General features: G+C 30.4%; 1 protein-coding gene across 3 annotated transcripts in view; it reads right to left on the bottom strand.

The window, feature by feature from the left end:
• Positions 1-2,459: 2,459 nt before the first annotated feature.
• Positions 2,460-15,560, bottom strand: part of LOC141399607 (protein ROP) — a 28,738-nt gene continuing 15,637 nt past the window's right edge. For all 3 annotated transcript variants that reach the window (XM_073978695.1, XM_073978696.1, XM_073978697.1), the window contains exons 5-10: positions 8,427-8,946; positions 8,173-8,294; positions 7,975-8,088; positions 7,736-7,903; positions 6,561-6,745; positions 2,460-4,627 (exon numbers count right to left, since the gene is read on the bottom strand). In XM_073978695.1, the coding sequence (XP_073834796.1) occupies positions 4,405-4,627; positions 6,561-6,745; positions 7,736-7,903; positions 7,975-8,088; positions 8,173-8,294; positions 8,427-8,946 (1,332 nt within the window). In that variant the 3' untranslated portion in view covers positions 2,460-4,404. The remainder of the gene's footprint in view (positions 4,628-6,560; positions 6,746-7,735; positions 7,904-7,974; positions 8,089-8,172; positions 8,295-8,426; positions 8,947-15,560) is intronic.

Raw genomic sequence — 15,560 nt, forward strand, 5'->3', positions numbered from 1 at the left:
AATTACTTATTTTGTTTTTTTTTTTTTTACTGTTAATATAATGAATAAGCCATATATATTTATATAATTTTTGTTTATAGATATATAACCTAAAGACCTTGAAAAGAAGAATTCATGTTTATATGCCATGATGTTAGAGACTACAAAATTTCCTTTTCAAAGTCCATAAGCATTATAGCATTATGTTAGATATATTTGTCAAGCATAAGGGGTGAAAACTGGTTGATTCAGAGATGCAAATGGTTACACAAATGTAGTTAACTATTATGTGGCCTGTGTTTATTTATGCTGTTCTTAATTGATTGCATTAATACACATAATAAGAAAATTTCAACAAATAAATCGTTTCGTTTTTACATTTAATAAAATTCACAGTAGAAAGAGTCTGAATTCAATAATAGTTATGCCAATGAGACAATGAAAACGTGAATTCAATGGTTCATGAATATATTGTTAAAATTAGTCATTTATGTGGCCACTCAAGAAATTTGTTACTTGTCCACATTTAAACCCGGCCAAACTGTTTATATTTCTGTTATGACAAAGGTTGAGTTTTACATCTTCGTTTGGCAATCAAATTGTTATTTGTCTTCATTTAATTATGGGTACTTTATACGATATGTTATTTACATATGTGTTGTCACTTTGCCTATACATTTTGTATATAAAAAGTGACAACCCACATGTAAAATACATATCGTGTAAAGTACCCATTACCAATAAACAACATAGTCTCTATGTTTATACCAAAGAGAATGGGAATAACAGTGCTTATTTGTTTTTAATTAACTGGTATGTTAAATGTATGTATGTACATTTGACAATAAAACCATTGTTTGTTTTCATTTTACATCCTAAAATAAGGTGTTTTTTTTTTTTTTCAAAAAGAACAATATAACTCCCCTAATAAAAGTTGTTCTCAACTTTTCATGCGAAATGTGTATTATTGATCTATGTTTGACAATGAAACTGTTGTGGTTTTATCAGGGAAAATATGAAAAAAACGTCACTTAGCACAAATTATTATTCCTGTGATTTTAACAAAGAGAGTTTTTACTACTCTCTGTTTTTTTTTTTTTTTTTAATGTAAGAAAAAAACTGTTACAATTGCAATAGAACTGTAACAGTAATCTCGGCTACATCAAGCAGAATATGTATTATGGAAATTGCATTTACTTTGAGTAAGAATTTGTTTAAAACTTATATCTGCACATTGTAATTTTTGTTAAACATGATAAAATCCCAATTAACCTATACCGCATATTATTTTTTAATAGGATCTCATTTTTTTTTTATAATAATGATGATGTTTTTATCACTTCGATTTTATTAAGCCTCCTGAACACTTCTAGCCCAAATGTGATTGGGAGACTTGACAGAAAATTATGCAATTTTCTACAGTCACAAAAGATCTTAACAAGTTGTCGACGGCTTAATCAAAAGTTTTACATGTGCAAATTATAATTTATGAAAAAAATAAACCCCTTAGTTGAATGGATATTTGTTTTGTAGGTAAATAAAATATTTGTTATTGATAAGTAAAATGTATAATATAAGAGATATATATGTAAATATTACATTAAAAAAAGAGTTCTTAAATATTTATTTAAAACAATAATGTTAATTAGAATCCATATCAATAGTGTCATTCGGTACAAAGTTAACGACATAATCGATGAGAATGAATTTGTTTTGGTTCGTGAGTAAACAAAACGTAGTCGTTAACTAAAAAAAGAGTTCCTAAATAACACTTTTGATTTATTTACTGACGTTTATATGGACCAAAAAAAGTTTCAATGCTGAATCTCTTTTATGTTAATATTATTGTTTTTTTTTTTTTTTTTGAATTTCATAGATAAATATTTAAAACTCTTTTCCTATTTTGTTATAATATTTGATTGTAAACATTAAATATTTGTTTTTTATATGTGATAAAACATGCATATTTGGGTGTTATAACGTATAACCTTTCTTTCAATTACTTGAAACCGGCTAAACGTTATGTGATGTTGTTTATATGTATATATACTTTTACAATATATTATTTAATAGCATGCAATATTTTTAAGTTTTGCTTAAATTTTGTTTTAGATTTGCATTGACAACACATAAAAACCCATTCAATTATTATTATTTTTTTTTTGTTCATGTTTGAATATGAATAATGCCTGTAAATATTTTGCCATGGCGAATGTTTTTAGTAGAGCATTTTCCAAAGATGTTGTTGAGGCATGCTCCCATACTAACTTAATTGTGTATGAGTTTGAAACAATTACTGTTTATGTTTTAATGATATAAAGAATATAGTTTATAATTAATATATGAGTGTTAATAATAAATTGTATGTGAATTAATATAAGATTATTGAAATATAATTTTTTTCTTTTTTTATAAATATTTTTTATATAAATTCCATTTGGCTTGGAAGCCAAATTTATTTGGAAATTCATATCTATATGTTTTTGTTTATAATTTTATTAGCAATATTGCAATATTATGCTGTTTGTTATCAATGCATTGTTTTTGTTGCTATTTTGTCCTTTTCTAATTTAAACAATTTTTAAACTTCTTTTCGTTCCTTATCTGATGTTAAAATCCTTTGGCGGTAGGAGGGTGAGCAAATTGTTTTTAATATTTATTTTTTTATGATTTTTACAATTATATTAACAACAAAGGCATTGAAAATTGAAAGACTATTCAATTGGGGCCTAAGAAAAATAGCTAATCATTTGCAATAAAAATAATTTCCAACTTATTCGGCCGATTTGTAATTTTTACAAAATTTGTTCAAAAATGTATATTGAAAATTTTAGTGAATATCTTAAAAAAATCTTTAAATGTGGCAAAATCACAATTAATGAACAACGAATTTTACTATTTCGTGAAAAAAGTAGAAAAAACGGAATTTTTGGTTGAAACATTTCTAAACTGAAGATGATTTCAGTTTTTCATTCCAGTTTTAGAAATGCAAAACAAAATCAAACGAAAACAATTTGCAAAGCATTTTTAAACTTTAGGCTGGGTTTACATATTCCTGCCATAGAAATTTCCTTCAGGTGGCAAGTATGAAAACCCTTATTTCAGAATAACAAGAACAATGTCTAATGATTTGAGTAAAATGAAAACCAAATTTCATTCTAATCATTCTTACTAACTCCTTTGGTTTTTAAAATTGCTTTGCAAAATTTCTTTTCGCTAAAATTTGTAAAGAAGAATCTGTTAATATGAGGATTTTTGCAGAAAATTAATGCCATTGTTGTTGATGTTGGCAGGAGGTATAAAAATACGGCTACTAAAAACCTGTTGCATATTTTAACTCCAAATGTCAACCCAAAATTTTATTCAGGTTTAGAACACGTTCGTTCGTTTTTAAAACAGTTTATCTTAGAAATTGTCTTATTTCATTAGATTTCCAATATTAAAGTAACATGTGTTCTTTGCGTACATATGTATTTTTATAAAACTTTAGAAAAAAACCTAATAAAAAAATTTTTTTATTATAATTTTCTTAACTATTTAAGAATTATCTCAATCATTTCTTTACTAAATTATGGATGTGTAACATTGTTAAGTTATTTTTTCCTAAAATTTTAAAGAGAAGAGATAGATAGAGTTTTGTAGTTGTCGTTTTAATTAGAAGTGTAATGTTTATTGTGAATTTTCTTTTGTTTAAAACAATTTGAATATAGTTAATAAATATGGATGTTCTTTAAACTATACTAAAATTACACACTTTCTCTCAATTAAATATATAAACAGGTTTTGATAAAGCTAATAATGCAATAAATAGTACCTTTATGAGAAAGACAAGGACCACTGTCTGTCTCAGTGCCTTCAAATTTTTAAATTTCAATAAGTTTTAAATAGTAATTCTATGCGTATTGTTCCATAACCTCGTTTTCTTTTTTCAACTTTTTCTCTTCTAAATAAAATTATGAAAGTTTAATATATATTGTATTTATATATATTTATCTATGTGTGTGAAAGAAAACGAACGTATTATTCCTATTTTAATTATTAAATGATGCAAGTGTTGTTGTTATTAGAACAAGAAAAATATGGTGTGGTTTTGTTATTCCTAGTAAAACGCCCTTTGTTGACGGGAAAACATTTTTCAAAACTTTTGCTGCTTTTGTTCACTACACATTTCTTGTTTGCTATATCTTAAGTTTGGATATATAGTTTTTTGAATTGTTCATATATATAATTTATAACATATAGATTGGTTTGAAGTTTGTTAGATTAAATATGTTTTTGCTTGTTTTGTTAGTAGTAGTTGTTGTTTTGTAATAATTTACTATTGTTATATATAGTGAGTTTATAGAAGCATCATATACTTTGTCTACATACACAAAAACAAACAATGTATTTTTATTAATTATACTGCTGTTGTGATGGGCGAGTTTAGTCCTCTTTGGTTAGAGAACCCAAATCGCTTAAGAAGGTTTCGGGTGTCAGTATGTGGGAAGAACCGATAACAACTTCCCAATTTTTAACGGCATTTGTTACCTCGTAAGCACTACGCATTTCGGACATGCATACACCACCAACAATGAAGACAATAAGACGTGGAACATTTTTCACCTGGGCCTGTGTTTTATCCTTGTGCCAATGGCCGTAGCGAACACTTTAAAGAGACAACAAAAATCGTTTGAAACAAATAAAACAGTAGAGGATAGAAGGGGGCTAATGTAAAAACGCTAGGATAAATATGGGAAATATGGTATATCGAGTCAGAGGGTTAGTGGCGCGAAATCTAGCTATAAAAAATGGGCATACAAGAGTTCAGTGCAATATTGAGAAGGTTCTAGATATGTATAAAAAGTATTTTGGCCAAATGAAGCCAAGTGATGTAAATAAAAAACATTTATTTCTGTGGGCAAGCAACAAAAAGATCTGTAGTGGAATTCTGTAATTCATTTTTTGAGTTACCGACAAAAATCGTTAAAATTAAAACGCAAAATTATCAATGAAGAGTATCAATAAATGTTGACAGTACTGTTGCCATCGGTAGGATTTAGCAACAGCTTTATTTTGGTTGTTAATTTACCGAAATTTTCGTTAATTCCCGAAATTATAAGCATTTTAATTTTACCGATATTTGTCGGTAACTCGAAAAATGAGTTATAGAATTCCACTACTGATTTCTTATGCCGTTCTTATCCTCTCTCAAGCCTGCTTGAATTCATTTTATGCCTTTGTACCGCTTGATCTCTCTCTCCAACGAAGTTTTTTTCTAACGCGTCTGGGCGAAGGTTCCCATTAGTTAAAGTTTAGCTGTCACATTGAACAAAATCCAGTAACAGTTTACTAGAGCGAATATGATATTGTGCGGTAGTCAGATCTAAACTCTAACCAATTGGTTTTCCTGTGGTATAAGAAAGTATGACGTTCCTAAGTGTCGAATTCGATTCGAGGCGATCTATTGATAACGGTTTGTAAAAAAAGGAGCTAAAAATATAATCTTTGAAATGAACGGAGTCTCCTTTTGTTTATTCTTGTGGGAAGTAGTTTTTCTTCCTCATAACCATAGCAAAAGCCAGTTTAGATAATTGTGCTTATCAACGAGATTAATGGTAAGTTGATGGTTTCCCATGTAAATGAAATAATAAGCTATAAAAGGTAAGGAATGAATATTTCTCTTTTTTAACAATTTTGTGATTCTTGTCACATTTCTCAACAGGATTATCCACAAGGGTTATTCTTCTATTACACTACTTCTCCAACACTTCCGAAGGTAAAATAACCCAGCGAAGTAAAATTGACTACTTCATGACAAATTAATTCTATAACACCTTCTTCTTGAAACAGTCCACAGAGAGTCATGGCACATCCCGCCTGTTTTACATCGTTTGACAACATCCGATTTGCATCCATATCATCGAATTTATTGTATATAAAAATTTAATGATTTGTTTTGCAAATAAACTTTTTTCTAAACCCCAAAAAATATACCGATATGTTTTGGTTATTTTGTACTTTGTATGCTAAAGAATTCGATTATTACTCAAAAATATTTGAATATCTATCTTAGGAAGTTCTTATTTACTCTCTTAAGGGGTGTTTACACTAGACATCAATGTCATTTGACCCGAAATAAAAACATTCCATATCTTCTCACACAGACTGCATTTTTGCTGGTGTGGACGCAAAAAGTAAATGGCGTAAGGAAAATCCCCAATATTGCACTCATCATCGATTGTATTACGATGGAAAATTTCAGGTCATATGACATTGATGGCTAGTGTAAACACCCCTTTAGACAGAGTCATGCAAAAGACGTTAGTTATCAAGATGGAAAAAAAATCTACTTTTCAGCACTAGTCCCTTTTAAAATCATGACTTCTTTCACGGGAAATGATATAGCCTGGAATAACTTGCAATCATGATTCGACTATGGTCTACAAACACTACACTATGGGCCTACAAACATTTTCTGGGAACTTTATCACATCATTACAATTTCATTTACATCTCATGTTTCCCTAAGCCTCGTGGCAACATGCTCGAAACAACATCGCCCCCAAAGTAAATAAAAAAAAAAAAACATTTCCACATACCTCGTTGGTGCATGATAATTGGGATTCTGGGCCCTTCCAGTAAGGAAAGCAAAATGACGTTGATCCAATTTATCCTCAATGCAATCTTCCATGATATCCTTAACAACAGGTGTCCAACGGGACATTTGATAGGTGTGTTCGGTAATGCGTTCCTTGCGTGGAACGGAGTAAGTTTTTTTACGAGACTGAAATTGAAACAGCAATTAAAATCAAACGTTTAGTAGTGAACCATATACAGTGAGTCAATTAAGTATTTTGCTTCTTTAGAAAATTGAAAAAAATGTCAATAAATTCGGTTAAAACCATCAAATTAGTGGTCAGAAAGTCCAATATTTGTATGTAGTGTGTTTGTGGATATTTTAGTATCCAATATCTGCAAGAACCGCTGCAAAAGGCTTAATGGTCTTCTAGATATTGACAAAAATCTATAACAACACAAAATATTTTACCTCAAAAAAGTATTTTGCCTTTTACATATTTTTTGAGAAAAATAATTTTTTGTTACACGCTAAAGATGTTTAAAGTAACCGTTGGAGATTATCACATTATACAACTGTTTTGGCACCAGTTCCACCATCTTGCAACATGCTTTCGTGGCTATTTTCTCCAATTTTCCTACATTAATTTCTTCGACATTATGTTTTATTAATTTTGGTCATTACCGACATTAATCTCAAAGAAAATCAGTGAAAAATGATTCGCCGCTACCTTCAGTAATGACCAACATTAATAAAACATATTGTCAAAGAAATTAATGTAGGAAAATTAGAGAAAATAACCGCGAAAACATGTCGCAAGGTGGTAGAACTGGTGCCGAAACAGTTGCATAATATCATAATCTCTAACGGTTTCTACAAAAATCTTTAGCGTGTAACAAAAATGTATTTTTCTCAAAAAATATGTAAAAGGCAAAATACTTTTTTGAGGTAAAATATTTTGTGTTGTTATAGATTTTTGTCAATATCTAGAAGACCATTAAGCCTTTCGCAGCGGTTCTTGCAGATATTGGATACTAAACTACCCACAAACATACTACACATAAATATTCGACTTTTTGATCACTAATTTGATGGTTTCAAACGAATTTATTGAAAATTTTTCAATTTTCTAAAGAGGCAACATACTTAATTGACTCACTGTACATATAATTCCAACTTCACAAAAACGAAACTCACATCAGCAATAACATTGACACCCAAATGACTTAAATTGCGCACCATATCTTGATCTTTGGGCGATAGTTGAGCATGCGTAAACAGTTTGGTGAGATTTTCCTCAGTAATGCCATTCTTGATCATGACATACAAAGCAATAATACGGACCTTATCATAATTGGAGACATTCTGAAAAGCAAAAAGAAAGAGAATTATAAATTTGTATATCAATTTTCGAATTGGTTTTCTTTTAAACTTACAGCATCCAAAAGAATGGGTACAATATTACGCATATGATCTTTAATTTTTTCACCTTCGGCATCTGTGCCCATGGCCAAATCCTGTTCGACGCGGCACAATTTATCGACATAGTTCTGAATGTAAAATATGCATGTATATGAAAATCAGATGTAACTTTTGTGTTGTAACCACACAAGTGATCCATTTCAACAACATACCTGATATGATTTCATACAATCTTCGGCCAAATGCAAATGAGTGGAATACTTGGACAATTCCTTTTGATACTGTGGCATTTTCTTGATCATTTGTGATAAATCACGCATAGAAGCCTTATCAGCTAAAAAAACATACACAAATTAAAGAATTAATATGAAATCACACCATGAAAAAAATCCTGCCAATACACCTATCATATCACATATACACCTAAAGCTGTTGTGGGTGTTTTAGTTTTTCTTTCTAAACTTACTAGCTGACATTCGCTTGGAATCGGTAAATTTCTTCAGGTTCTGGGTAACCTGGGTAGAGACAACAGCAATATGTTGATGACGCAATTCAACCCACAAATCATCGTTTTCATCCAGCAACACCTCCTTTTCCGGTTGATTGGGTCCGGGTGTAAAACGATAGACATCATTTTGAATGGGCAACAAATCGTAGGCCATGGCTTGGAGTGTCAATTCGTGCAACAAGGGCGATACGCAATCAAAACCACGATCCAAAATCAACAACTGTGAACGTGCTTTCTCCGAACCCTCGCCCATCGTTGGCTCGTCAGCCTTGTACGCATCCAGTTTTTGCTGAACGACTGCAGCTAGATCGATGTTGCGATCCCAATCAGTGCGATATCGCACCATCGGATACTCGCCGAGCGTAGCGCACAAGGTGGCTATTTGCTCGGCAATGCGCTCGAGGTGTTTTGCGCGTATCGAGGCGAATGCCGGTGAGTACAAACACTGAAAACTGTCTGGCGAATCGAGCGAGTAGACCTAAGAGAAGCACATTTGTTTTGGTTCATTTCATTTGTTTTTCAATAAAAAATTTTTGCAATTTTTTTGTTATTTTTTTTTTCAATCAATCAAAAACAAAATGCCATCACACATAGTAGTAGTAGTGGTGGTGGTGGTGATAGAAGTTGGTAGTAGTTGTTAGTTAATAGTAGGAGTGGTTAAAGTGCATTTTAGGAGTGGACCAAAATTGATTTTGATTTCGTTTGGAATATTATTTTATAGGTTATATTTTTAATAATTTTGATTGCGGTGCAGTTTGTTGTTGTTGTTGAAGTTTAGTAGTAGTAGTACATAGTAGAGATAGTAGTAGTTGAGATTTGAGGAAAGTGGAGAAAGAAAACGTGCGTAATACATAGTGGTGGTTGGTAGTTGGTGTACAGAAAAAACACAAGATTTTGTTTTTGGCACAGAAAAAATATACAATAAAAAATACACAATTATATTTATGTATTTATTTTAATATATTTTGTTTTATATTAACAATTTTATATTGTTTTTATTGTAAGGGTTTAATAGGTTTTATTAAGAATTTAAACAATTTACATACCATAACCAAAAAAGCATACGATAGATACTCATAATGAATGGATAACAAAGCAGGTCTACAAACGTAAATGAGTAATGAATAGAAGCTGAAAATTAACCCTAAACTTATCTATTGTGATGATTAGTTTCCCATTTTGCAAAACCTCGCGTTTCTATGAATTACCATTCTGGACACATTGTCTAAGTGTAAACTTATATGATTTTTATTAAGTATGAATCCCGTAATGTACGAGCACAACATTCCCGTCCAAGCGAGCAAACCGTCTACATAACCATCATTAAATGCAAATGACCTGACAACGTTCATACCATGTTCAGTATAAAGAGGGAGGATGATACCTTTTCCCGAAACTCGGCGCACAAATTCTTCGCATTTTTAAAGAAGCTATTTTTTGTGACTGGCATTGCACTTGTACAATTGCCTTGGTAAGAATTGCAACTGTACGCTTGGATACCTTTTCTCAAATTTAATCATATATCATCTTCCTCGTCGAAAAAGTTCGTAAGTCCACTATTTTTGGAAATCGCGTTTTTGTTACAGAATGATAGTACAAGTCAAATACGTCGTTTGATGCAACGAAAATGGTAGTATGTCATGTTTTTCTGTATGTTTGCCCTTGTCGGAAAAGGTCGTAGGTTCACAAAATGCAGAAATTTCAGTACGAAAAGGTCGAAAGTCCACAGGAAAATTTATATTTGTATAGTTCAGATATAATGTTTAACGTCATCCATGGTTGGGGTACATTGCAAAGCACTATGCTACACATTTGGATGATAATCAGATGATATTTGGCGGAGCTAGTGGAGCAAATTTTTGAAAAAAATCTGATCATTTCTATTTTTCAACGAAAATTTACATTTGACAGCTATTTTCCTCTATAAGCGAACTGATTATGAAAGATGGACTTCTGGCCTTTTCTTTGATACTAATTGGGATGATGTATGTGTCTATATACCATACGGTTCCTTTTTTTAAAACTATTCGATCTGGCCGATGACGCAAAAGTGACTGATCTGTGACAGAATTAATCTCAAACAATTAATAACGGAATAACTGAATTGGAGTTCTCACCCACTTATATATTGGGCGTTATTTATCTTGCAAAAATTAAAATATGCACCAAAAATTAAATTTGCCAAATTTTTACACTATATGGTCATTTTCATCCGCCAAATACAATCCGATCATCATCCACAATTATTATAATCTCTAAAGTGATTATGTGTACACAACAAAAAATTAAAACTGTGAAACCGCGGTATATATTAGGCTCTGTTGTCTTACCATGTTCATCAATACAGTTGGCATCAATGGAAAGACCAAGAATTCCTCTTCTAAATATAACTTACGTGAGTGGAACGTGCATACCGGGAATAAATATATAGTCATCATATTAAAAAAATACCAATTTTCCCCTACAAATTTTGGTCCATTAAACCCGCTAATTATTATCTGATTACCATGTTAAATTGCAAGCTTCTTCTTTGTCTTAAACTCAAATCATTCTTAAAATTTCGCGCTGATCGGAATATTTTTGCGATCTACAGGAAAGGTACAAAATCGGGGTATACGACGAATATTGGACAAAACAAACTTATAAAACCCTTTCCATATTGTTGTGTAAAGTATAAATATTTGATTTTAAAAAATCCGTAAATTATAGAAAAAGGTCGTAAGTCCCTGCCACAAATACAAATCTTTACAAGGAAAAGGTCGTAAGTCCAAAGGCATCCAATTATCTCACAAACGTGATGGAATTTGATCAAACATAAACAATACATGTATTGAAGCGGAATAAACAAGAATACTACCTTTACCACCATAATAAAACCTTTAATATAGAAAGTGCTGGAATGTTTTTTCTTTTACTGAAAAATGTATGAAAAGGGACTTACGACCTTTTCCGGCGAGGCTGACGCTATGTAATAAGTCCCTTTTCTCACCATGAACATTTGCATTTTACCCAAATGGTATAGGAGCTTTACGAGGTAGTTAGATCATCTTTTGGTGTGGTTACTACCTCCAAATTGAAGATTGTAATCCTTGCAATCGGAAAGAATGGCTTCGACATACACATATGTACTACAGATTCTACCGAATCTCATTGAACTCAGATTATGAATATGATTCCTTCGGCGACCTTCAATTACACTGTGCAACAAAATTCATTTTTTTTTTTTCAAAATGATGAAAACCGAATTATGAAATTAGTGCTAAAAATTTAAGACATGTGTATCGGCGTTTTTTTTGAAGTTTACATCGGAAAGTAACCAAAGTATGCGAGGCAAGTTCCGCCCATTTCTACACCATTTTCACACGTAATTCAAAGAATTTCAGTTGTAATTCGAAACATTTCACTTGTAATTTGAGAATTCCAATTCGAATTATTTCATTCGTAATTTGAGAATTCCATTTGAAATTCGAATTATTTCATTTGTATTTTGAAATTTTTCATTTGTAATTCGAATTATTGCATTTGTAATTCAAAATTTTCCATTTGTAATTTGAATTTTTTTATTTGAAATTTCAAATGAAAAACTTCGATCTACAAATAGAAAAAATCAAATTACAAATAGAAACATTCGAATTAAAAATGAAATAATTCGAATTACAAATGAAAAAATTCAAATTACAATTGAAATAATTCGAATTTCAAATGGAATTCTCAAATTACAAATGATCGAATTTCAATTGGAATTCTCGAATTTCAAATGAAATAATCAAATTACAAGTGAAATTCTTCGAATTACATGTGAAAATGGTGTGGTCTTTTCGAAAAATACTACAGTTAAGATATCTTGGAATCCTTGTATTTTAGGTATATAGTGTATTTGGCAACTTTACAGAGGAGGATGTGGGGATTATTATTGTTTAAAATGTTAACCCTCATGCGGTTCACCAATGGGGTCTTTTTAGTCATTTTTTCGAAAATCTTTCAAAAACTCCTTTAAAATGCGATCATACCAAATCCAAATATTCTACAAAATTGTTCGTCATAAAATTTTAACATAGGCCTCAGAATACACCAAATCTGTAAATCTTATTAAATCGCCAGGAATCTTTAAAAAAGAAAAACACGTTTTAGGGTTAAAGTCAGACTTCATCTGAGTTTATGCAAAATTTTCCCTCAAAACATAATTTTAGAGAGATGACATCAAAGACAAACAAATTCACCAAAGAAATGAAATGTATATTTACATTATATATCATGAAAATATCAGTATTAATTTTGCTGAAAAAAACATGAAAATATTTCCCAATTTTTTGATGAAATTTGTTTGCTTCTTTTTTCTAATTGATATATGAAAGTAATATAAAACTTTGTTCAAAATTTAACTATATGTTTCAGATTAAACTATATACCTAGGTATACTATTTGCTTAAAAAAATTAATTACAAATTTATACATTTTAGGATGAAATTATTTGTTTTAATTTTGGACTGTCAATTTTACACAATTCCATAGTGGATCAAAATCTAAAAAAATTCTTCACTTTTTGGGAATGTTGTTAAAGAAAGAAATGTTCTAAATCAAATTTCACCATGAGTCTCTGAATAAAAGAAATCTGTAGCCATAGAACATTCTTAGCAGCCCTTGTTTTTGATATAGGGTTTAGGCCATATTTTACAATGTTTATCCGGATTGTCGTTGTGATTTGACACTATCAATATCTTATTGATGTTTTCTCGTTATAAATTCATACAGAAGATGTTGTACGCTCCATTTAAACAGCCTTTGAAATATTTGTAATGAATATACATATATTTGAAAAATATAGAAACCCCAGACCGGACTTCGTAAAATTGAGTATTTTTAGTACTTTTAACTAAAATTATGTAGTTGGATAAGCCATTAGTTGCTTATATTGTATGTGAAAATACGTGAGACGTGTACGGCTATGGTGCAATGAAAATATAGGCGTCATAAGGGATCTCACTTTTCACCTAGAACCAAATTTTATATTACTTTCATGTATCAATTCGAAAAAAGAAGCAAAAAAAAATTCATCAAAAAAAAAAAAAATTGGGAAATATTTGCATGTTTTTCAGCAAAATTGATACTGATATTTTTATGATATATAATGTAAATATACTTTTCATTTCTTTGGTGACCCATAGTGAAATTTGACGAAGAATATTTTTGTTTTTGATGTCATCTCTCTAAAATTATGTTTTGAGGGACAATTTTGAATAAACTCAGATGAAGTCTGACTTTAACCCTAAAACGTGTTTTTCTTTTTTAACGATTCCTGGCGATTAGATAAGATTTACAGATTTGGTGTATTATGAGACCTATAGTAAAATTTTATGACGAACAATTTTGTAGAATATTTGGATTTGGTATGATCTCATTTTAAAGGAGTTTTTGATAGATTTTCGAAAAAATGACCAAAAAGACCCCTTTGGTGAACCGCATGAGGTTTAATTTTTTTAACAATAATAATCCCCACATCCTCCTCTGTAAAGTTGCCAAATACACTATATACCTAAAATACAAGGATTCCAAGATATCTTAACACGAATATTTTGAAAAAAAAACTAGAAATGGGCGGAACTTGCCCCGCCTACTTTGGTTATTTTCCAATGTAAACTTTAAAAACGCCAATACACGTGCCTCATATTTTTAGCTCTACTTTCATAATCTACTCAGTTTTCCTTGCCATTTTTTTTTGTCGCACAGTTTTATTAATCTCGAACTGGAATAATCGGTTATATAGTTAAGAATGTCAGTTTTCTATATTAAATAATGTATTTCCCGTCAAAACATGACCAATTTTCTCATCATTCATGTGTTGACTATCTTCTAAGACAACGTAATCGTTTCGATTGAAACTAGTCGCTTCTCTAAATTCTTCTTCCTAATTTCATTGAACTTAGATCCCAAGAAGGTTGTAGGCTTTCTGCGGATAAAGGACGGGTTCAGTAGTTTCTTCATCTACGATCGGGATAACGGTCTTAATTGAGAAAGCCAGCTGTAGATGAATTTCTTCTTAAAGTGATTATAGAGATTATATGAAGGATGAAGGAAATTGAAATGTAATTTAAGCAAATTAAAACAATAAAATATTTTTTGTTATATGAAGTATGCCTTATATATAGTTTATAAAAGCTATAGTTTTCTACAAGCAAGCAATACATTCTTATAAAATATATGAATATTTCACTTAAAAATTAGTTGTTAGTATAGATTTGATGTTGTCATTATGCCCGTGAGTTATATGTCAAATTACATAAACAATTACAAATCAATGCATAAGACACCATATATGGGGGTAGAGGGGGGGTTTGTTGGGGGTTGTAATTTTGTGTCAAACATTTTAATGGACTCTTGTCAAATGTTGTTAGGCCAATTTCAAAGAGTTTATACATTCATTTGTAATTCAAGCTTCAAGGTAAAAGGGAAAACAGGATGTTGAGAATGAGGTATTGCGGGTGGTTGTCGTTTCTGTTTCAAACGAGTCTATGTAATTTGGCATATATTTGTCTATTCGTGTAAATATAAAAAAGCTTTCAAGATTTTTTATATTGAGTTTTTTCTTCTTCAAGTTATATAGGCAGATGACGATTTGTTTATCTGTATATAACCATACACATTAAATTGAACACTACAAAACAAGTAAAACAAAACTTTAGGAGATTGTTTCGATTAATAAATTGTAGTAAGAGAGATTGCAAATGAATCGTTTTCGTATGTTCTTTTTTTCCTCGATAAGTATTATAAAATAAAACACATGTCCGTTTGAAATTGTTAGAAATGTTAACAACCATTGGGAGTTTTGGAACATTTGATCTGTTCTGATATAAAGAGAGAAGGCTGTGGTGTTTGGAAAAAACAAAACAAAAATGTTCTATATGAAATAAAGAAAATCTTCTTGAATGTCTGGAAGACATAAAACTTAGCTCGTATTTTGGTAGAATATTTATTCCCTTTCAGGAATTGTTGTAAGTCTTTAAATTCCCAATGTTTTTCATTTTTCCTGAAGGACATATACATACACACATATGCATACATAAACATTAAATGTATATTAATTACAACATTTAA

This window comes from Musca autumnalis, unplaced genomic scaffold, assembly GCF_047663935.1.
Source record: "Musca autumnalis isolate F117 unplaced genomic scaffold, ASM4766393v1 scaffold_3, whole genome shotgun sequence".
In the NCBI taxonomy this organism is placed as follows: Eukaryota; Metazoa; Arthropoda; class Insecta; order Diptera; family Muscidae; genus Musca; species Musca autumnalis.